At 38.9% G+C, this 17077-nt stretch overlaps 1 protein-coding gene across 1 annotated transcript in view; it reads left to right on the forward strand.

The window, feature by feature from the left end:
- The first annotated feature begins 584 nt into the window (after window positions 1-584).
- LOC134649409 (phospholipase B1, membrane-associated-like) overlaps window positions 585-17077 on the forward strand; it is a 53275-nt gene continuing 36782 nt past the window's right edge. Inside the window, exon 1 of the mRNA XM_063504159.1 lies at window positions 585-832. Within this exon, the coding sequence (XP_063360229.1) occupies window positions 752-832 (81 nt within the window). The 5' untranslated portion in view covers window positions 585-751. The remainder of the gene's footprint in view (window positions 833-17077) is intronic.

The following is a 17077-nucleotide window of genomic DNA, read 5'->3' on the forward strand; positions in this document are numbered from 1 at the left end:
TAACAGACAGACCGGCAAATAGACAGTTACTTTCGAACGTAGTGATTTAATCGGGTCTCTAATGTTTCCCAAATAGTTTTAAGCTATAATGTCGGTATTGTTTGCCCGCATTTTCGTTAGTCATAATTCATTTGGTTCAGAAGCGAGTCACTTTTCAGGATTGCCATAAAACAAACCTAACCTAAGGATGGAGGATAAACCTAACGAACCTAACGAAAATCCTGAAATGTAAACGGTTTCAGTTTTATGACTAATGATAATATGACAAACAATACATTATGATTATGATTAAAACTTTATGGGAAACAACGGGACCCCGGTTTAATTCTCTTTGCTTTCGCACTTATGATGGAATTTTATTGTATATGGAATTTTATTCTGAAATAAATTATTTGAATTTGAATAATACCTATTAGTAGTAAGAAGTACGGTTACGAAAACAAACAAATAATGAAAAGGAAATCCGCCAAACTCGCCCCAAGATACAAAGGAAGGACTACTAAATTAAGTACCTACGTGATAATGATAACCAAATGATAACGTCCATCGGGGGCAAAACAGCTAGGCCGGGGCCTTAACTATTGCGCCATGGCGTCTGGGCGCGAGCGCGCATGCGCGTACATTTTCCCGCCATACGCCGCCGAGCGTCCGCGTCCACAAACAAAACCTTTATTTTTTTAATTTAAAAATGTAAGATGTTATTGTTTTAATTTATTTTTGTGTTTTTGAAGTGCTGTGTCGTGATGTAGCCATGTTGTTGGGAGTTCTGCTGCTGCTGAGCGAGTGCACCGCACTGGCTTTTAATACCAGCTATGTTAGCCCTCGGGATATGGTAAGTGTATTATTTTTTAAGACACAAGAAACTATATTGTCTATAATAATAGCAAAACAATTTCTCATTTGAAAAAGGCGGCAAATATTTAAAAATATAGGAGCGACTAGACTTGAATTTCGCGCCATTTTCTACAGACAGGCTTGCAAATTTCGGAGAATTTTTATTGCAGTGAACTTATAAATTACCTACGTAAGTTTATAACTCCATAAACAATATTATACTCTTTAAAAAAAACTGTTCCAGGAACTTGAACATACAGATGTGCAAAAAAAAAAGTTGTGGAAAGTTTCCAAAAAGTTGGAAATGCTCTCGGGTTTTTTTTTCATAGAAATTATAAGAAATTTCCATTTTACGTTACGGAAAGTTTAAATCCACATACAAAAATGTGAGAAATTCCTTAAACCTAGTTCTTAAATATTAACGTTTCCGTTATACAGTAGTAGGTATAATACCTATAATTAAGCAATTTTATTACTACATTGATTATACTGCATGTTAGGATAGCAATATTAAATGCCGTTTATTAATTATATTTTATGCAACAGTAGGTAAATAATAAATTATAGGTAATAATTTAGTACATATCTAATACTAGGTAATTACTGTAATTAGTAATCGGAATGTATCGATAATTCAAGTCTAAATCGAGTGCCATATACAGGGTAGTCCAAAAAATTTTGGACGTCTATGTTTGGACCAACCTGTATAATCATGCTCAACTTTGCATGACATCAAAAACAGAGATTCCCTAAAAAGTTAGGTATTCTGGCATTTTTTATTTGTTGTAGATTTTCTTTTATCGTCAAATGTTGATAAAATTTGGTTGATAAATAGAGTTCTGTACGTACACAATTTCACCGTATGTCCCAAAAAATAAAGGAGGATGGGCAGATGTGTATGGATACTGGCCTATGAGCCAATAAGAATAAGCGACATACCATTGAAAAGGGTTTTTTATATACTCCATTTTTTTATATGACGGGACTTGTCAAATCTCTGTTTTAAAAAAAATTATGACACAAAAAACATAAGAAAACGAATAAAAAACTAAAATATCGTGACACCAAATCATCCACAATAACAAAACCTTAATGACCTGCGGCACAGGAACTTAGTATCGAAAAAAACTATACAGTCACGTTTAAACTCACACTACTTTCTGCGGGTTACGAAAGCCATTGATGTTTTGGCCTAGGTATATTTTTTTTGGCCATAATTAAGATTTCATATTCATTCCGCCTAGAACTAGGAGCTCTATAGCTTTTTTTATTTGTATCAAAAACTGTCGAAAAAAAAACAACTTATAAAAAATAGTCTTCTACATATACAATTCGTAATTTTCGTCGTCATTCTCTCATTAGGCCGGGCAATGTTTGGTAATGGAAAATTTGAGCAAGTTTACGGATTTTAGCTAGGCGCCTAAAATATAACGCCAACACTAGTATTTTATTACCTTGTCTAAGTGGTTCAAATCTGTCACATCGCAACAAAGTAAGATGCGAGAAAAACTACAAGATATCATTACGACATGCCATTTCCCGTGTCACTAGAGTCACTGGATTACCAGAATCTACAGTGTGATGTCACACAGATCACTCACTTCTAGATTGAGTGGTTGTAGTATAAGAGCGCCATCGCGTTTATGAGCGGTGGCTGCGTATGTAACTAAACTACAAATAGCAATAAAAAATCTATAGCGTAGGTAGAGAGATTCGCGGCATAGTATAAATTGGCTTGCGAAGACTATATGAAATCTATTTTTCATCACACTTGCTCATAAAGGTTGGGTACCTATTGCATGCGGGCTTAGCGTCAGTAATAGCAAATAAAATCCCCAGGGAGGTAATGGATATAAATCAAGCTGTAAGTGAGTTTTATTTTCAAAAATAGTGATATTTCGATTCTTGTATTTATAATTTAAAAAGTTAAAATATAATGATTTAACAGCTAATTAAATTAAATACATATATGTAATTTAGACCCAATTTTAATATACTTCGGACGACATTGTTAATTTAACCGTAATTAGTGCTAACCGTAATGTTTAGTTTTCACGGTTTAATTTCAGTTTTCAATGATGTTGAGAAAAGAAAACTGTATGACAGTTTTTACGGTTTAATTTCAGTTTTCAATAAGTTTTTGGCAAGAAAATCATTTTTGGCACAAGTTTTTATTGCTGTCTGTACTTTTTTCAACAAGCAACTAATACTCATCGAAACAATTCTATAAAATAACCCCAAAAACAACTAACATAACAGGGCAAGTTAAATAAAAGCTTGTAAAAATAGAGCATACGTCGGAATTTACCTACGTAGCGACGCAATGCAGTGTCTACGCGAGGCGGTCCCCATGATGTCATAAGCGGTTGCCTTGTAGGCTAGACCCGCAGTTTATATGGACAGGATAGGACAGTCTAAGGCGTAGAACGGGTTTCAATTATATAAACTTTATGAGTAGGGGACGGTGGCCTAATTTTATTCTGGTACGTGGTTATGGGTTTGATAGACATCTGGGTACCTACCTACTGGTTGAAAATAGAATGCTGTTTAATACCTAATATGTAGTATCTACATAAAAGACGTGGACAATGATATAACACTTGAGAATTACTGAATATGTTAACAGTCAACCTATGTGTTATCATAAGTGCTTGTTGCTAGGCCTACATGAATAAAGTATATTTTGACTATTGACTATGTATGCGTTTCTCCAGAAACTTTCTGCCTCGCACAGCTAAATTGTGGAATGAACTCGCCCGCGGTATTTCCGGACCGATACGACCTTCAAACCATCAAGAAAAGAGCGTACTCCAAATAGGAGTCTCCCATATTAAAGGTTGGCAGCGCACTTGCACCCCCTCTGGTGTTGCAGGTTGCAGGTGTCCATGGGCCACGGTAATTGCTTACCATTCGTCTGCTAGTTTACCCCCTAATACTTTTGGTGTGTTGTCAACTCCTATTGACGCTGACTGAACATGAACATGGAATCACCATCATCATCATCATTGGCCACAGCATCTTTGCACGTGATAGTTGCAGCTACTAAAGAGGTATTTTGAGGAGGTAGTCTAGAGCCAACAAATGGAACATGGAAACATGGAATAGGTGACTGAAAATGGATACCTACACCACCTATTAAGAGCCAACAGGAGCTAAGATTTAAATATTTTAGGTAAATATACCCGTCTCGCTAACGGAAGCGGCTCCTAAAACTAGTGCGATAAGGACAAGGCGAAAAAACCTGCGTAAAAATATCAAAAATCGAGGTTTCGTACTCGACTGTTTCCTCCTCCAAAACTTAAATAATCGTAACCAAATTTGGAAATCTAAATGATTATGACATTATCTGTGTCGGACAGTTTTGCTCTTTTGACTAATTGATGTCAGTTTTGAATAGCACGCCTCTCATTGCGGCATAGTCAATTAGGCCATTTTTGAAGGGCTCTAACGCCTTAAAAAACAAAAATATCAAAAAAAGCAAAACGGTCCGACACAGATATTGACAATATTAATCTGTGTTGAAAAAATCATTGCTCTAGCTTCAAAACCCACGGAGGAAACAGTCGAGTACGTTTGTATGGAGAAATGACCACTCCTGTTGGCTCTTAAACTAAAGTCTATTTTTTTATTCGGTAGACTAAAATGACATTTCATAGTATGAAATGACACATGATGTTCATACTATGAAATGTCATTTTAGTCTACCGAATAAAAAAGTAGACTTTACGTTATGCCATAATTTACCGATACCGTTAATTGGATTTGGTAGGTTAGCCTGACGAAAAACGTAAAAACACGTTCATAGTACAACAGTCCCGATGCATGTTCGGTGGGTAATTAAAATAACGTGAATTTATTATTTACAATAATTATTACGAATCGGCAGTGAACAGTGTGGACGATAGCACCAATATTTGGATGGATGGAAAGGAAAATCCTTGTTGGTTCTCTGACGAAACTGCCTTCTTAAAACTACTAAAACGTCAACAGAAAAGCCCGCATCGTAATCGTAAAGCCTATATTTCGTAACTCGAGATGACTAACAAACACTAAAACATGTGTTGAACAAGTCTTAAGTGATTCGCGGTTGGCGAGCCGTAGGCGAATAAAAAACACGGGATAAGTAATGGATGGAAGTAACAATGGATGTCCCCCCCCTAATATTTATTTATCACATTTTGCTTAATAAGCGCACTCGCAATGCAGATTGGATCAACAAATTGGACAGGTGGAATACCGCCCTTAAATAAATATGCGTAAATAATCTAAAGACAATATAGGTGTAGCTAGGTAGTAATCAAGAATATTAAACCCAGTGGATTTCTCATCGTCTGCGTGACAGGTTGATTGTCACCTCTCTTATTTATTGTCTGCCCTTTTACTGTAATTACACGTTGCTTCGAGATATTCTCATTTTATAAATGCATTTTTGCAGAAATTAATCATCGATATAAATCTGTTCTTACAAAGTATAAAGCTCCTTTATATATTTTTAGGGTTCCATAGGTACCTCAAAAGGAAAAAACGGAACCCTTATACCCTCCTTTATCTCCGAAACTACTGGGTCTAAAATTTTGAAAAAAATACACTAAATAGTTCTTTACCTTTAGATGGCAGGAAAACCTATTAGAAATCTGCAGTCAAGCGTGAGTCGGACTTAATGTACAGAACCCTTGGAACGCGAGTACAAGTCGCACTTGGCCGGTTTTTTAAGTCTGTTTTCACCAATATATCAATTTTATTCTTAATAATTACATACAGTAAACCCGAACTAGTCCACTACAACTGTGGTCCACGATTTCAATATTAAATTAAGTATCAATAGCAACGTTCTTTTTGGTTATTTCTATATTCTTCAATTTATAAAAATAGTTTGCTGTAGAACTACGACATTTCAATGATAGTCACTCCTGAACAAAGATACCTATTCGAAATTATTTTGGACTTCCTTGGTTGATACCTGGTACCTACCTCAATTTTTTGTCAGTACAAAAATATGAGTAGGTACCTAAAGTTGCTATCCTAATAACTAGTACAAACCTACCTAATGAATTTAATTTAATTTTTATACGAGGTATGTATTTTCTGTTATGCAATAAACATTAAATAATTAAACAAATAAGCGCGATACTTCTGGAACATACCTACAGCGATTTTAGTTGACGACCAATTACTTTAACTACTAACGAATAGTTAAAACTAATATTAATCAACACGTTTAAGATTGCGGATATACGCTATAAAATTACGTAAGATAAGATAAGATTGTAATATCCTGTGTAAACGGTGTCATACTTGTACTTCTTAAAACTGACACATATTATACCAAAAGACGTAGTTAACTATGTACCTTAGGTACCTCTCGCGTCAAATGGTAGTCTCGACTCCCTATGACATTTCCGTCAGATCTCTTTCGGTTCGGCTTAATTTAAAATAGGTAATTAAAGAAAAATGTTATTACCGTATTTTTAATACTTAAATGTTACATTTCTAAATAAATGTCGAAGACATTTTATGATTGTAGAACCGTACACTTTTTTTGAAATTCACTCTTACATTTAATTTCAAATTTATATATTTTAATCTCAATTCACTCTTACTTTAATAGGTACCTACATACTTTATTAAACTGAAACACAGTATGTCATTTTACAATACTTAACCGACAAAAACTAAATATTGGACCTTTATTTAGGAGTGCCTATCATTTCAATATCGTAGTTCTAAGGCTAAATTAATTAATTGGTCGAATCATCCAAAAAATGTCTAAAAACATTTTACGCCATATAAAAATAAACTGTCATTGGGACCATCATTCGAGGCGAGAGTTATGTCATTATTGTCATTAATATGGTACGTAGATGTGACCCTTTGGATGCAGGTAGCAGAAATACTAAAATAGCTTTTAACATGGGAAGTGTAAATTGATTTGCCGATTGAAGAAAAACTGGTTTGATTGAGGGCAGCAGAGGGCAGGCCGTGCTTCCAAAGTCATTCATGATTTCCCGTCGAGTGGTCCGAAGCTTTCGAACTTAAATTTGATCTTCAATTGATATGACATTGGAAGAAGCAAGAAAGCTGCGTGAACAACAAAGAATATCAAATCAACATTAGATTTTTATTCTTCGAACGCCGCTCCTGATCATCACGATCGATAAACGTATGGTTACGTTTGATCACGGGATGAACGAAAGCACCAACCATAATACCTATACTATACCTATAAGACCTACTTACCGCATACTTAAGACGTTTTTTATCGACTATACCTGAGAAGATTAATTAGAATTAAAGGCCAGAGCACACGGGCTGTGTGTGCGTGACGTGCACGTGCGCTAAAATGTTGGAGCCACACACGCACACGTCACGCAAGCGCTGTGCCGTCTCTCATATGGATCTGTATATTACAACGCGCCCGACGTACACCTACGCACACGCAGTCATTGTGCACATTTGCTACACGTTTGCTACTAAACGCAAGTAGGGAATGCTCCTGGTACTGAGTTTGTAAGTTTGTATGGCGAGAACCAGGAATACCCGGTTCCTTTACTGTATTTTTATGGAAAACCAGTAGGTACCGGGAACACTCTCTAAACGCAAGTAAATAGCAAATGGTTAAACTCTAACTATAAAACCGGCCAAGTGCGAGTCGGACTCGCGCACGGAGGGTTCCGCACCATCAACAAAAAATACAGCAAAACAAGAAAAAAAACGGTCACCCATCCAAGTAGGTACTGACCCCGCCCGACGTTGCTTAACTTCGGTCAAAAATCACGTTTGTTGTATGGGAGCTCCACTTAAATCTTTATTTTATTCTGTTTTTAGTATTTGTTGTTATAGCGGCAATAGAAATACATCATCTGTGAAAATTTCAACTGTCTAGCTATCATACAGCCTGGTGACAGACGGACGGACGGACGGACGGACGGACGGACGGACGGACGGACGGACGGACAGCGGAGTCTTAGTAATAGGGTCCCGTTTTTACCCTTTGGGTACGGTACCCTAAAAACAGAGCTTAGTGAGCTTATATTTTTCTTTTCTATTTTGTAAAAATGTTTGTGTCTCTTGTTTCATTTTGTATTGTTTGTGTACATATATTGTAGCAAACAAATTATCTATCTATATTTTTCCGTCTTTTAGGTAAAGGATTGACCTTTCACTAAAGACGAAATAGAAAATTTGAACAAGGCTGCGCCTGAACCTACGAATTAGATTAAAACGCGAGCCCTATGATTTATATAGCAAAGTAGGCTTGTATTGAACTGTCTCGGCGATAACAAAGAGAAATGGCACTGTTACACGCACAATGCCTAGATTTATTGTAGCTAAGCTGCGGAAAAGGAGCACTAGGTATACTAGGTACATAAACCTAAAATCTAAAATGTAAAAAATGAAAGGTTCTGCACGTTTATTGCCAAACCTTACAGTTAGTTTCGATTTCTATGACACTTGAAATGAAACAGTCGTCAACAGTTAAGAACATTAATAAGAACAATCCCCAATTTGAACGGGATATTTCTAAGTGGAAACTTGACTTAGAATTTTCTCACGAAATTCTCGAAATTTTTGAGAATGATGTATAAGTTCTTCAACTTGCATATTGCTAAGTATAGAGGTATGTGTGAATGACGTGAGCGAAGTCAACCTTCAGGAGACTAGGTACATTTTCGTACTATTTATCAAATGTAAAAGAGAAGACTGTTATCAAACTTTTAGTGCATCCAAAATAATACCTAAATGTTGCATCAACACATGTCATTTCATTTTACCTCGTCTACCTACCTATTAGATTAGATCGTGGTTTGTTGGTTGCCTAACTATTTATTGCCTAAATACTAGCCTTAATCATAGGTAGATACATGAAACTATTGTCATGTAGCCTCGTGGTTAAGACGATATTCAACCATAGTATAAGTAATAGTACCTACTACAGAAAGGACACTTCCTACAAAACCGAAGTATGACAGCGATGCAGGGTCGAATCATGATATCACTTTATAACTTATGGCACTATCCTTTTCGTGGTCGAACGGAGCCGAGTTTGCCCAAAGTCTGGAGTGTCTCCCCACTGATTCAACTTGAAGGTCCGATTGATATATTTACCAGTCGCTTTTTGGTGAAGGAAAACATCGTGAGGAAACCGGACTAATCCCAAATAATAAATAATATATAAAATATCCCAGACTGGAACCAATAAATACATGTATCTATTATTTATAAACGGTAATGAATGATCGTACCGGGTAAGCATACTCTACCGATTAGACTAGGAAGCGGTCAACACGCGCAATAGTTCAATTATTATGACCACATATTATGAGTAAGTGTGACTCGACACTTGACCTCTTGCCTCAGTAACAGCGAGTACAGCGACTGATGGAACCTCGCGCTAATTGAAGTTTACTTTTTCTAATCTTTACCTAACCTACATTTCGTACGTATTTCGCGATTTTTTGCAAGCAAATATGAAATTACTAAAAGTGCTCAAGTCAAGTTGCCGTAAATTTGCTCAACATTGCATCATGCCAAATAGCTTTTAAATATAGGTAGTGATTCTATGTATTTTCATTCTAATTTGTACTTTAAAGCGCAACTTAAGTCGCGTTTTATAGTAACGTGTAACCGTCACATTCCTGACAAAACGTATGGAATTTGACATTGACCGTCAGTTTTGTGACGATCAGTTACCTAGTGAAAATGACCGTATATTTTAAGACTAATAATTGGCCTTTCTTTCTTTAGGTATGTTTACAAAGGATGATTCATAATGCATGATTCATGAAACTTGACATGAATTTTCTTTGTAATTTTATGCTAAATTTTCTTTGTATAACAATTTTTAGCAACGAAAATGCTGCTGCTACATTTCGGCGAGTCAATGTTTTCTATAGAACAGCAGATTTTTTTTCTTGATTTCGGGGTTGACCTCATAGTAAAAGTTGTTCAGTATGACCTACATATTCACCCCTCAGAGTTTGGTCAGAAATAATAAAATTAACCTGTATACCTTCTCTACTGTCACTGGGCCAAGGACTTTGGTGTATTAACAAATAAACAAAAGCAATAGTTATTTGTTTTACAAGGGGGCAAAGTTGGTGTTTAACCGCTCGTGCTATTAATTGATACCCAAGCAAGCGAAATATCCCAAAATTGAACCATGAGCGTAGCGAGTGGTTCGAAAAATGGAATTTTGAGCGTTGCGAGGGTTTCAAAGCACGAGGGTTAAACAGAATTTGCCCCCGAGTGAAACACAAAATTTTTCACCACACCAACCCGAAGCAAATATTAAATGTAAAATATCAACAAAATCAAATCCAAATGAATGTTATTAAATATTTATCATCCAAAATCATCATTTAAAAGTCAATTCTACCAGCAAAGCAAACATAAGAAAACAACTCAAAATTTGCACTTGATTACTTTGCCTCACATGTGAATAAAATACAACTTTGCTATCAGTTTTTGAATTGCAAAGTAAGCCGTTCCGAGCTGGTGTGGTGAAAATAAATATCTCAACAAACAATAGGTAAATAAAAGTTAATTAAGCGTATATGTACTTAAGTGTTTGTACTGAGAACTCGTGTGTTAACTTTACATCAAGTAGGTAAGCCCATTTCAATATTTACCGTTCATAATTGTATGGCTAAACTGTTTGTAAAAGTCGATTTTTAGCAACGAAATCTATAGTTACCTTCGTACACACTGTTAACTAACAGTTCGTAAGCCTTATTACAAAAGGCATAAAGTCCACCGATGGACAGTAGACTGTTGCTGTTTGTACCAGACATATATAGACTCATATAGCGTTGTGTTCCTCCCGGTGAGTAAGGTTGCCAGAGCTCAACGAGGGTGCGGAGTGTTAGGGCTGGCAACGGAGTTGCAGGCGTCCATAGGCTACGGAGTCTGCTTACCATCAGGCGGGAAGTATACTTGTTTGCCACCGATGTAGTATAAAAAGCGGTCCTACATACAGTGACTGCCATTTGCACAACGAGTATAAAAAAATTAAGAAACAAGAAACAAACGGTCATTTACAATGTGCGTGATAGTTAAACATATATTGCAATATTCTTCGTTACTTAAATACGAATTTAATAATTGTAAACTTGTTTGTAGCAAACACGGTTTTAACATAATTATGATTTAAACATATATAATGTGTTTTTGAATTGCAACAACATAAATCTCACGAAGGGAAAGGTGCGAGCAATGTTAAAGGATGACTCACGCCTCTCGCTAGACCGCGCCGTGCCCGGGCCGGGGCGTCCGACATGTCATTTTCTATGACGGCTGATCGGTGATCACGTGGTGCTTTCCATAGAAAACGAAGCGCCGGAAGCTCCGGCCCGGCCCCGGCTCGGTCTAGCGTGAGTCATACTTAATGCCCAATGGATGACATTCTGCGGTCACCTCTATTGCTAATACCTGGTATAATGATGTAAGTAAGTTTAAAAGTTACTTGTACCACAGAATAAATAATAGTACTAAGTACAAAAGACTCACTCTCTAAAAAAACGCGTCTGGTACGATCAGCACAGATATGGCCGCTAGGTGGCGACAGCGCCACGCGCGGCTTATGGCTTTCCCCAAAATTGGGGCGGAACTAGGGTTTGAGATCCGGATATCCGGATATCCGAAATATCCGGATATCCGTCAAATCTAAGATCCGGATCCAGCGTCTCAAAGGATCCGGATATTTCGGATCTCACGGATCCGTTAAATATTGCATTGGTCGCGTTATTGGTACGCGATAACGTCATAAAATAAATACAAATATTGCTTAAACTAGACAGTAGTAACAATAACAGTCTTAAAATTAGCTACCTGCATGCAGTGTTGGCCGAACGTTAATCCCAATTACCATTAAAAATTAACCATTGAAAAGGTTAATTCGAATTAACCATTAACCATTGAAGGAAAATTAATTGTCAATTCGCATTAACATCAATTTGCATTAATATTAATTTATTTCGAACCATTAAAAATTAAAAAGAATTAATGGTTAATGCTTCACAAACCATTAAAAATTAAATCAATTTTTAATGACAATTAAAAATATTATTGATAATTATCAATTAACAAAAATATATCGTAATTTTATAAAGGCGCCCGTAATTTTTATCTAGCTAGTGGACCTCAGGTTTGGTGCAACATAGAAACACGCCGTTTGGTCATCCGACTCGTCTTGATGAGCACTTGGGAGACCAGTACACAAGATAGAGCTGATGCTGAACCCTGGGTGTACCTAGTGGAATTCAGGTTTGGTGCAACATACACACACGCCGTTTAGGCTATTCGACTCGTCACAATGAGCACTTGGGTGAGCAGTACCCAAGATAGAGCTCATGCTGAACCCTGGCAGTACCTAATGGAACTCAGGTTTGGTGCAACATAGACAAACGCCGTTTTGGTCATCCGACTCGTCTTGGTGAGCACTTAGGAGAGCAGTACCCAAGATAGAGCTGATGCTGAACCCTGGCTGTACCTAGTGGAACTCAGGTTTGGTGCAACATAGACACACGCCGTTTAGGCTATTCGACTCGTCACAATGAGCACTTGGGAGAGCAGTACCCAAGATGGAGCTGATGCTGAACCTTGGCTGTACCTAGTGGAACTCAGGTTTGGTGCAACATAGACAAACGCCGTTTTGGTCATCCGACTCGTCTTGGTGAGCACTTAGGAGAGCAGTACCCAAGATAGAGCTGATGCTGAACCCTGGCTGTACCTAGTGGAACTCAGGTTTGGTGCAACATAGACACACGCCGTTTAGGCTATTCGACTCGTCACAATGAGCACTTGGGAGAGCAGTACCCAAGATGGAGCTGATGCTGAACCTTGGCTGTACCTAGTGGAACTCAGGTTTGGTGCAACATAGACAAACGCCGTTTTGGTCATCCGACTCGTCTTGGTGAGCACTTGGGAGAGCAGTACCCAAGATAGAGCTGATGCTGAACCCTGGCTGTACCTAGTGGAACTCAGGTTTGGTGCAACATAGACACACGCCGTTTAGGCTATTCGACTCGTCACAATGAGCACTTGGGAGAGCAGTACCCAAGATGGAGCTGATGCTGAACCTTGGCTGTACCTAGTGGAACTCAGGTTTGGTGCAACATAGACAAACGCCGTTTTGGTCATCCGACTCGTCTTGGTGAGCACTTGGGAGAGCAGTACCCAAGATAGAGCTGATGCTGAACCCTGGCAGTACCTAATGGAACTCAGGTTTGGTGCAACATAGACAAACGCCGTTTTGGTCATCCGACTCGTCTTGATGAGCACTTGGGAGAGCAGTACCCAAGATAGAGCTGATGCTGAACCCTGGCAGTACCTAGTGGAACTCAGGTTTGGTGCAACATAGACACACGCCGTTTTGGTCATCCGACTCATCTTGATGAGCACTTGGGAGAGCAGTACCCAAGATAGAGCTGATGCTGAACCCTGGCTGTACCTAGTGGAACTCAGGTTTGGTGCAACATAGACACACGTCGTTTTGGTCATCCGACTTGTCTTGATGAGCACTTGGGAGAGCAGTACCCAAGATAGAGCTGATGCTGAACCCTGGCAGTACCTAATGGACCTCAGGTTTGGTGCAACATAGACAAACGCCGTTTTGGTCATCCGACTCGTCTTGATGAGCACTTGGGAGAGCAGTACCCAAGATAGAGCTGATGCTGAACCCTGGCTATACCTAGTGGAACTCAGGTTTGGTGCAACATAGGCCCACGCTATTTAGGTCATCCGTCACATCTTGAACCTGCAGGTACTGCCAGGGTTCAGCATCAGCTCTATCTTGGGTACTGCTCTCCCAAGTGCTCGTCAAGACGAGTAGGATGACCAATACGGCGTGTGTCTATGTTGCATCAAACCTGAGTTCCACTAGGTACTGCCAGGGTTCAGCATCAGTTCTATCTTGGGTACTGCTCTCCCAAGTGCTCATCAAGACGAGTCGGATGACCAAAACGGCGTTTGTCTATGTTGCACCAGACCTGAGTTCCATTAGGTACTGCCAGGGTTTAGCATCAGCTCTATCTTGGGTACTGCTCTCCCAAGTGCTCATCAAGACGAGTCGGATGACCAAAACGGCGTTTGTCTATGTTGCACCAGACCTGAGTTCCATTAGGTACTGCCAGGGTTTAGCATCAGCTCTATCTTGGGCACTGCTCTCCCAAGTGCTCATCAAGACGAGTCGGAAGACCAAAACGGCGTTTGTCTATGTTGCACCAGACCTGAGTTCCATTAGGTACTGCCAGGGTTCAGCATCAGCTCTATCTTGGGTACTGCTCTCCCAAGTGCTCATCAAGACGAGTCGGATGACCAAAACGGCGTTTGTCTATGTTGCACCAGACCTGAGTTCCATTAGGTACTGCCAGGGTTTAGCATCAGCTCTATCTTGGGCACTGCTCTCCCAAGTGCTCATCAAGACGAGTCGGATGACCAAAACGGCGTTTGTCTATGTTGCACCAAACCTGAGTTCCATTAGGTACTACCAGGGTTCAGCATCAGCTCAATCTTGGGTACTGCTCTCCCAAGTGCTCATCAAGACGAGTCGGATGACCAAAACGGCGTGTGTCTATGTTGCACCAAACCTGAGTTCCACTAGGTACTGCCAGGGTTCAGCATCAGCTCGATCTTGGGTACTGCTCTCCCAAGTGCTCATCAAGACGAGTAGGATGACCAATACGGCGTGTGTCTATGTTGCATCAAACCTGAGTTCCACTAGGTACTGCCAGGGTTCAGCATCAGCTCTATCTTGGGTACTGCTCTCCCAAGTGCTCATCAAGACGAGTCGGATGACCAAAACGGCGTTTGTCTATGTTGCACCAAACCTGAGTTCCATTAGGTACTGCCAGGGTTCAGCATCAGCTCTATCTTGGGTACTGCTCTCCCAAGTGCTCATCAAGACGAGTCGGATGACCAAACCGGCGTTTGTCTATGTTGCACCAAACCTGAGTTCCATTAGGTACTGCCAGGGTTCAGCATCAGCTCTATCTTGGATACTGCTCTCACAAGTGCTCATCAAGACGAGTCGGATGACCAAAACTGCGTTTGTCTATGTTGCACCAAACCTGAGGTCCATTAGGTACTGCCAGGGTTCAGCATCAGCTCTATCTTGGGTACTGCTCTCCCAAGTGCTCATCAAGACGAGTCGGATGACCAAAACGGCGTTTGTCTATGTTGCACCAAACCTGAGTTCCATTAGGTACTGCCAGGGTTCAGCATCAGCTCTATCTTGGGTACTGCTCTCCCAAGTGCTCATCAAGACGAGTCGGATGACTAAAACGGGGTTTGTCTATGTTGCACCAAACCTGAGTTCCATTAGGTACTGCCAGGGTTCAGCATCAGCTCTATCTTGGGTACTGCTCTCCCAAGTGCTCATCAAGACGAGTCGGATGACCAAAACGGCGTGTGTCTATGTTGCACCAAACCTGAGTTCCACTAGGTACAGCCAAGGTTCAGCATCAGCTCCATCTTGGGTACTGCTGTCCCAAGTGCTCATTGTGACGAGTCGAATAGCCTAAACGGCGTGTGTCTATGTTGCACCAAACCTGAGTTCCAGTAGGTACCTACTGCCAGGTTTCAGGGTCATTTTGTTGTCTCATTTTAAAATATCACGACTCGCGGGCTCAGCACGGATCCATTTTTATCCACTATCACTAAGCCCGTCACTTTCGCACTTACATACTTGTTAGAACGTGACAGGCATGGTGATAAATGATAAAAACGCGACCGTGCTACTAGGGCTGATAATTCACTGAAGCTTGTATTCATATGCATATTTTTAATTTTAATACCTAGCTCCAAGTTTCTAAGCAATAGTAACATTAATTATTAGTTTATGAAAAAATTGATTTAATTGCATTAAACGTTAATTTAGATTGACAATCAATGTAATTAAACGTCTCAAAATTCAATTCTAATTAACTTAATTTAAATTGATGCGTAATGCAATTGACTAATTGCGGATTTAATGGTTAATGGAAATGATTAATTGTTAATTAGAATTACACATTACGGCCAACACTGCCTGCATGCCTCCTGACTGGAATAAGGGTAATTATTTGTATGTTTTAAAGTAATTGTTATCAGATTTTCGCTCAGTCACCTTTGGGTCGTCTACCTGGAACATCATTAGTGCTTGTGCGTGTTGTTGTGTTATCGTGACTTTTTTGTGTTATCGTGTCGGTTCCCAGTCTTCTGTTAACATAAATAACATGTGCTTGATGTGCTGCTAACTGAGTAAGTAATATTGATATTACACACGGTTGCTGCGTCGCCAGTTTCTTTTTCTTTGAACTTGGCTGGACACGCTCCCGCTTGTCTAGATATTTTCTTCTCGTTATCTGTCTGCTCCCACGGCTCATATATGAGCCAGAACGCTTATGGTGACGTCACATCGTGGGATTTGACAGGTTAAGAAGCTGTAGCCCAAATTTCTTAATTTCGCGAAACTTTTGTAGTAATTTTACATTATTTTGCAGTAATTAACTGGATTTATATAAGTTTTATATATACCTATAATGGAAGATTGTTGTAATGGGGACTGAATAAATGAGTTAGATACTTTTTCTAAGCCATTTTTCTCAATCTAACGACTGAAGGTATAGCTATTATACCAAGGTAAAGTAAGTACGTTTTTTAATAGTATAATTATATCACATCACACAGGTATAAAATAATAAAAGTACATAAATGTAACTTTTTCTCCATTTTCTATTTTGTGAGCTTATAATGGTAAATTTAAGAAAAAACGCCGAGGTTAAAGCGGTGTTTTTAGGCACCTTTAGAATTAATTCTTCTGAGCAGATATATAGAAATAAATTTGCTTTAATTACTTCATTTTTGGCGTTTTCGGTTACAAATCGACTACGCGGCCTCCTAAAAGAAAAATGCATAATATTATTAATAGGAATACCTAATTAAGACTACACTGAATATATTATTATACTTATTTATATCGTTTTGAGATAATAATAATTATAATTAACTAAAATATAAACATTTTACATTTTACTAGCTGTTCGTTGTATGTAAGTTGTAAATTTCGTCACCTTTCTTTATACAGATCCGTATTATCCGAATTATCCGGATATCCGGATCCGTCAAATTTTAATATCCGAAATATCCGGATCCGAAAAATTGACGGATCTTGCAAACCCTAGGCGGAACGGACGTACTTTTAGCTACCTGTAGCAAAGCGACGAAATCGCGGAGTGAGCCACGCCTGCTTGTACTTGGGGTAACA

Source organism: Cydia amplana, chromosome 7 (genome assembly GCF_948474715.1).
Source record: "Cydia amplana chromosome 7, ilCydAmpl1.1, whole genome shotgun sequence".
In the NCBI taxonomy this organism is placed as follows: Eukaryota; Metazoa; Arthropoda; class Insecta; order Lepidoptera; family Tortricidae; genus Cydia; species Cydia amplana.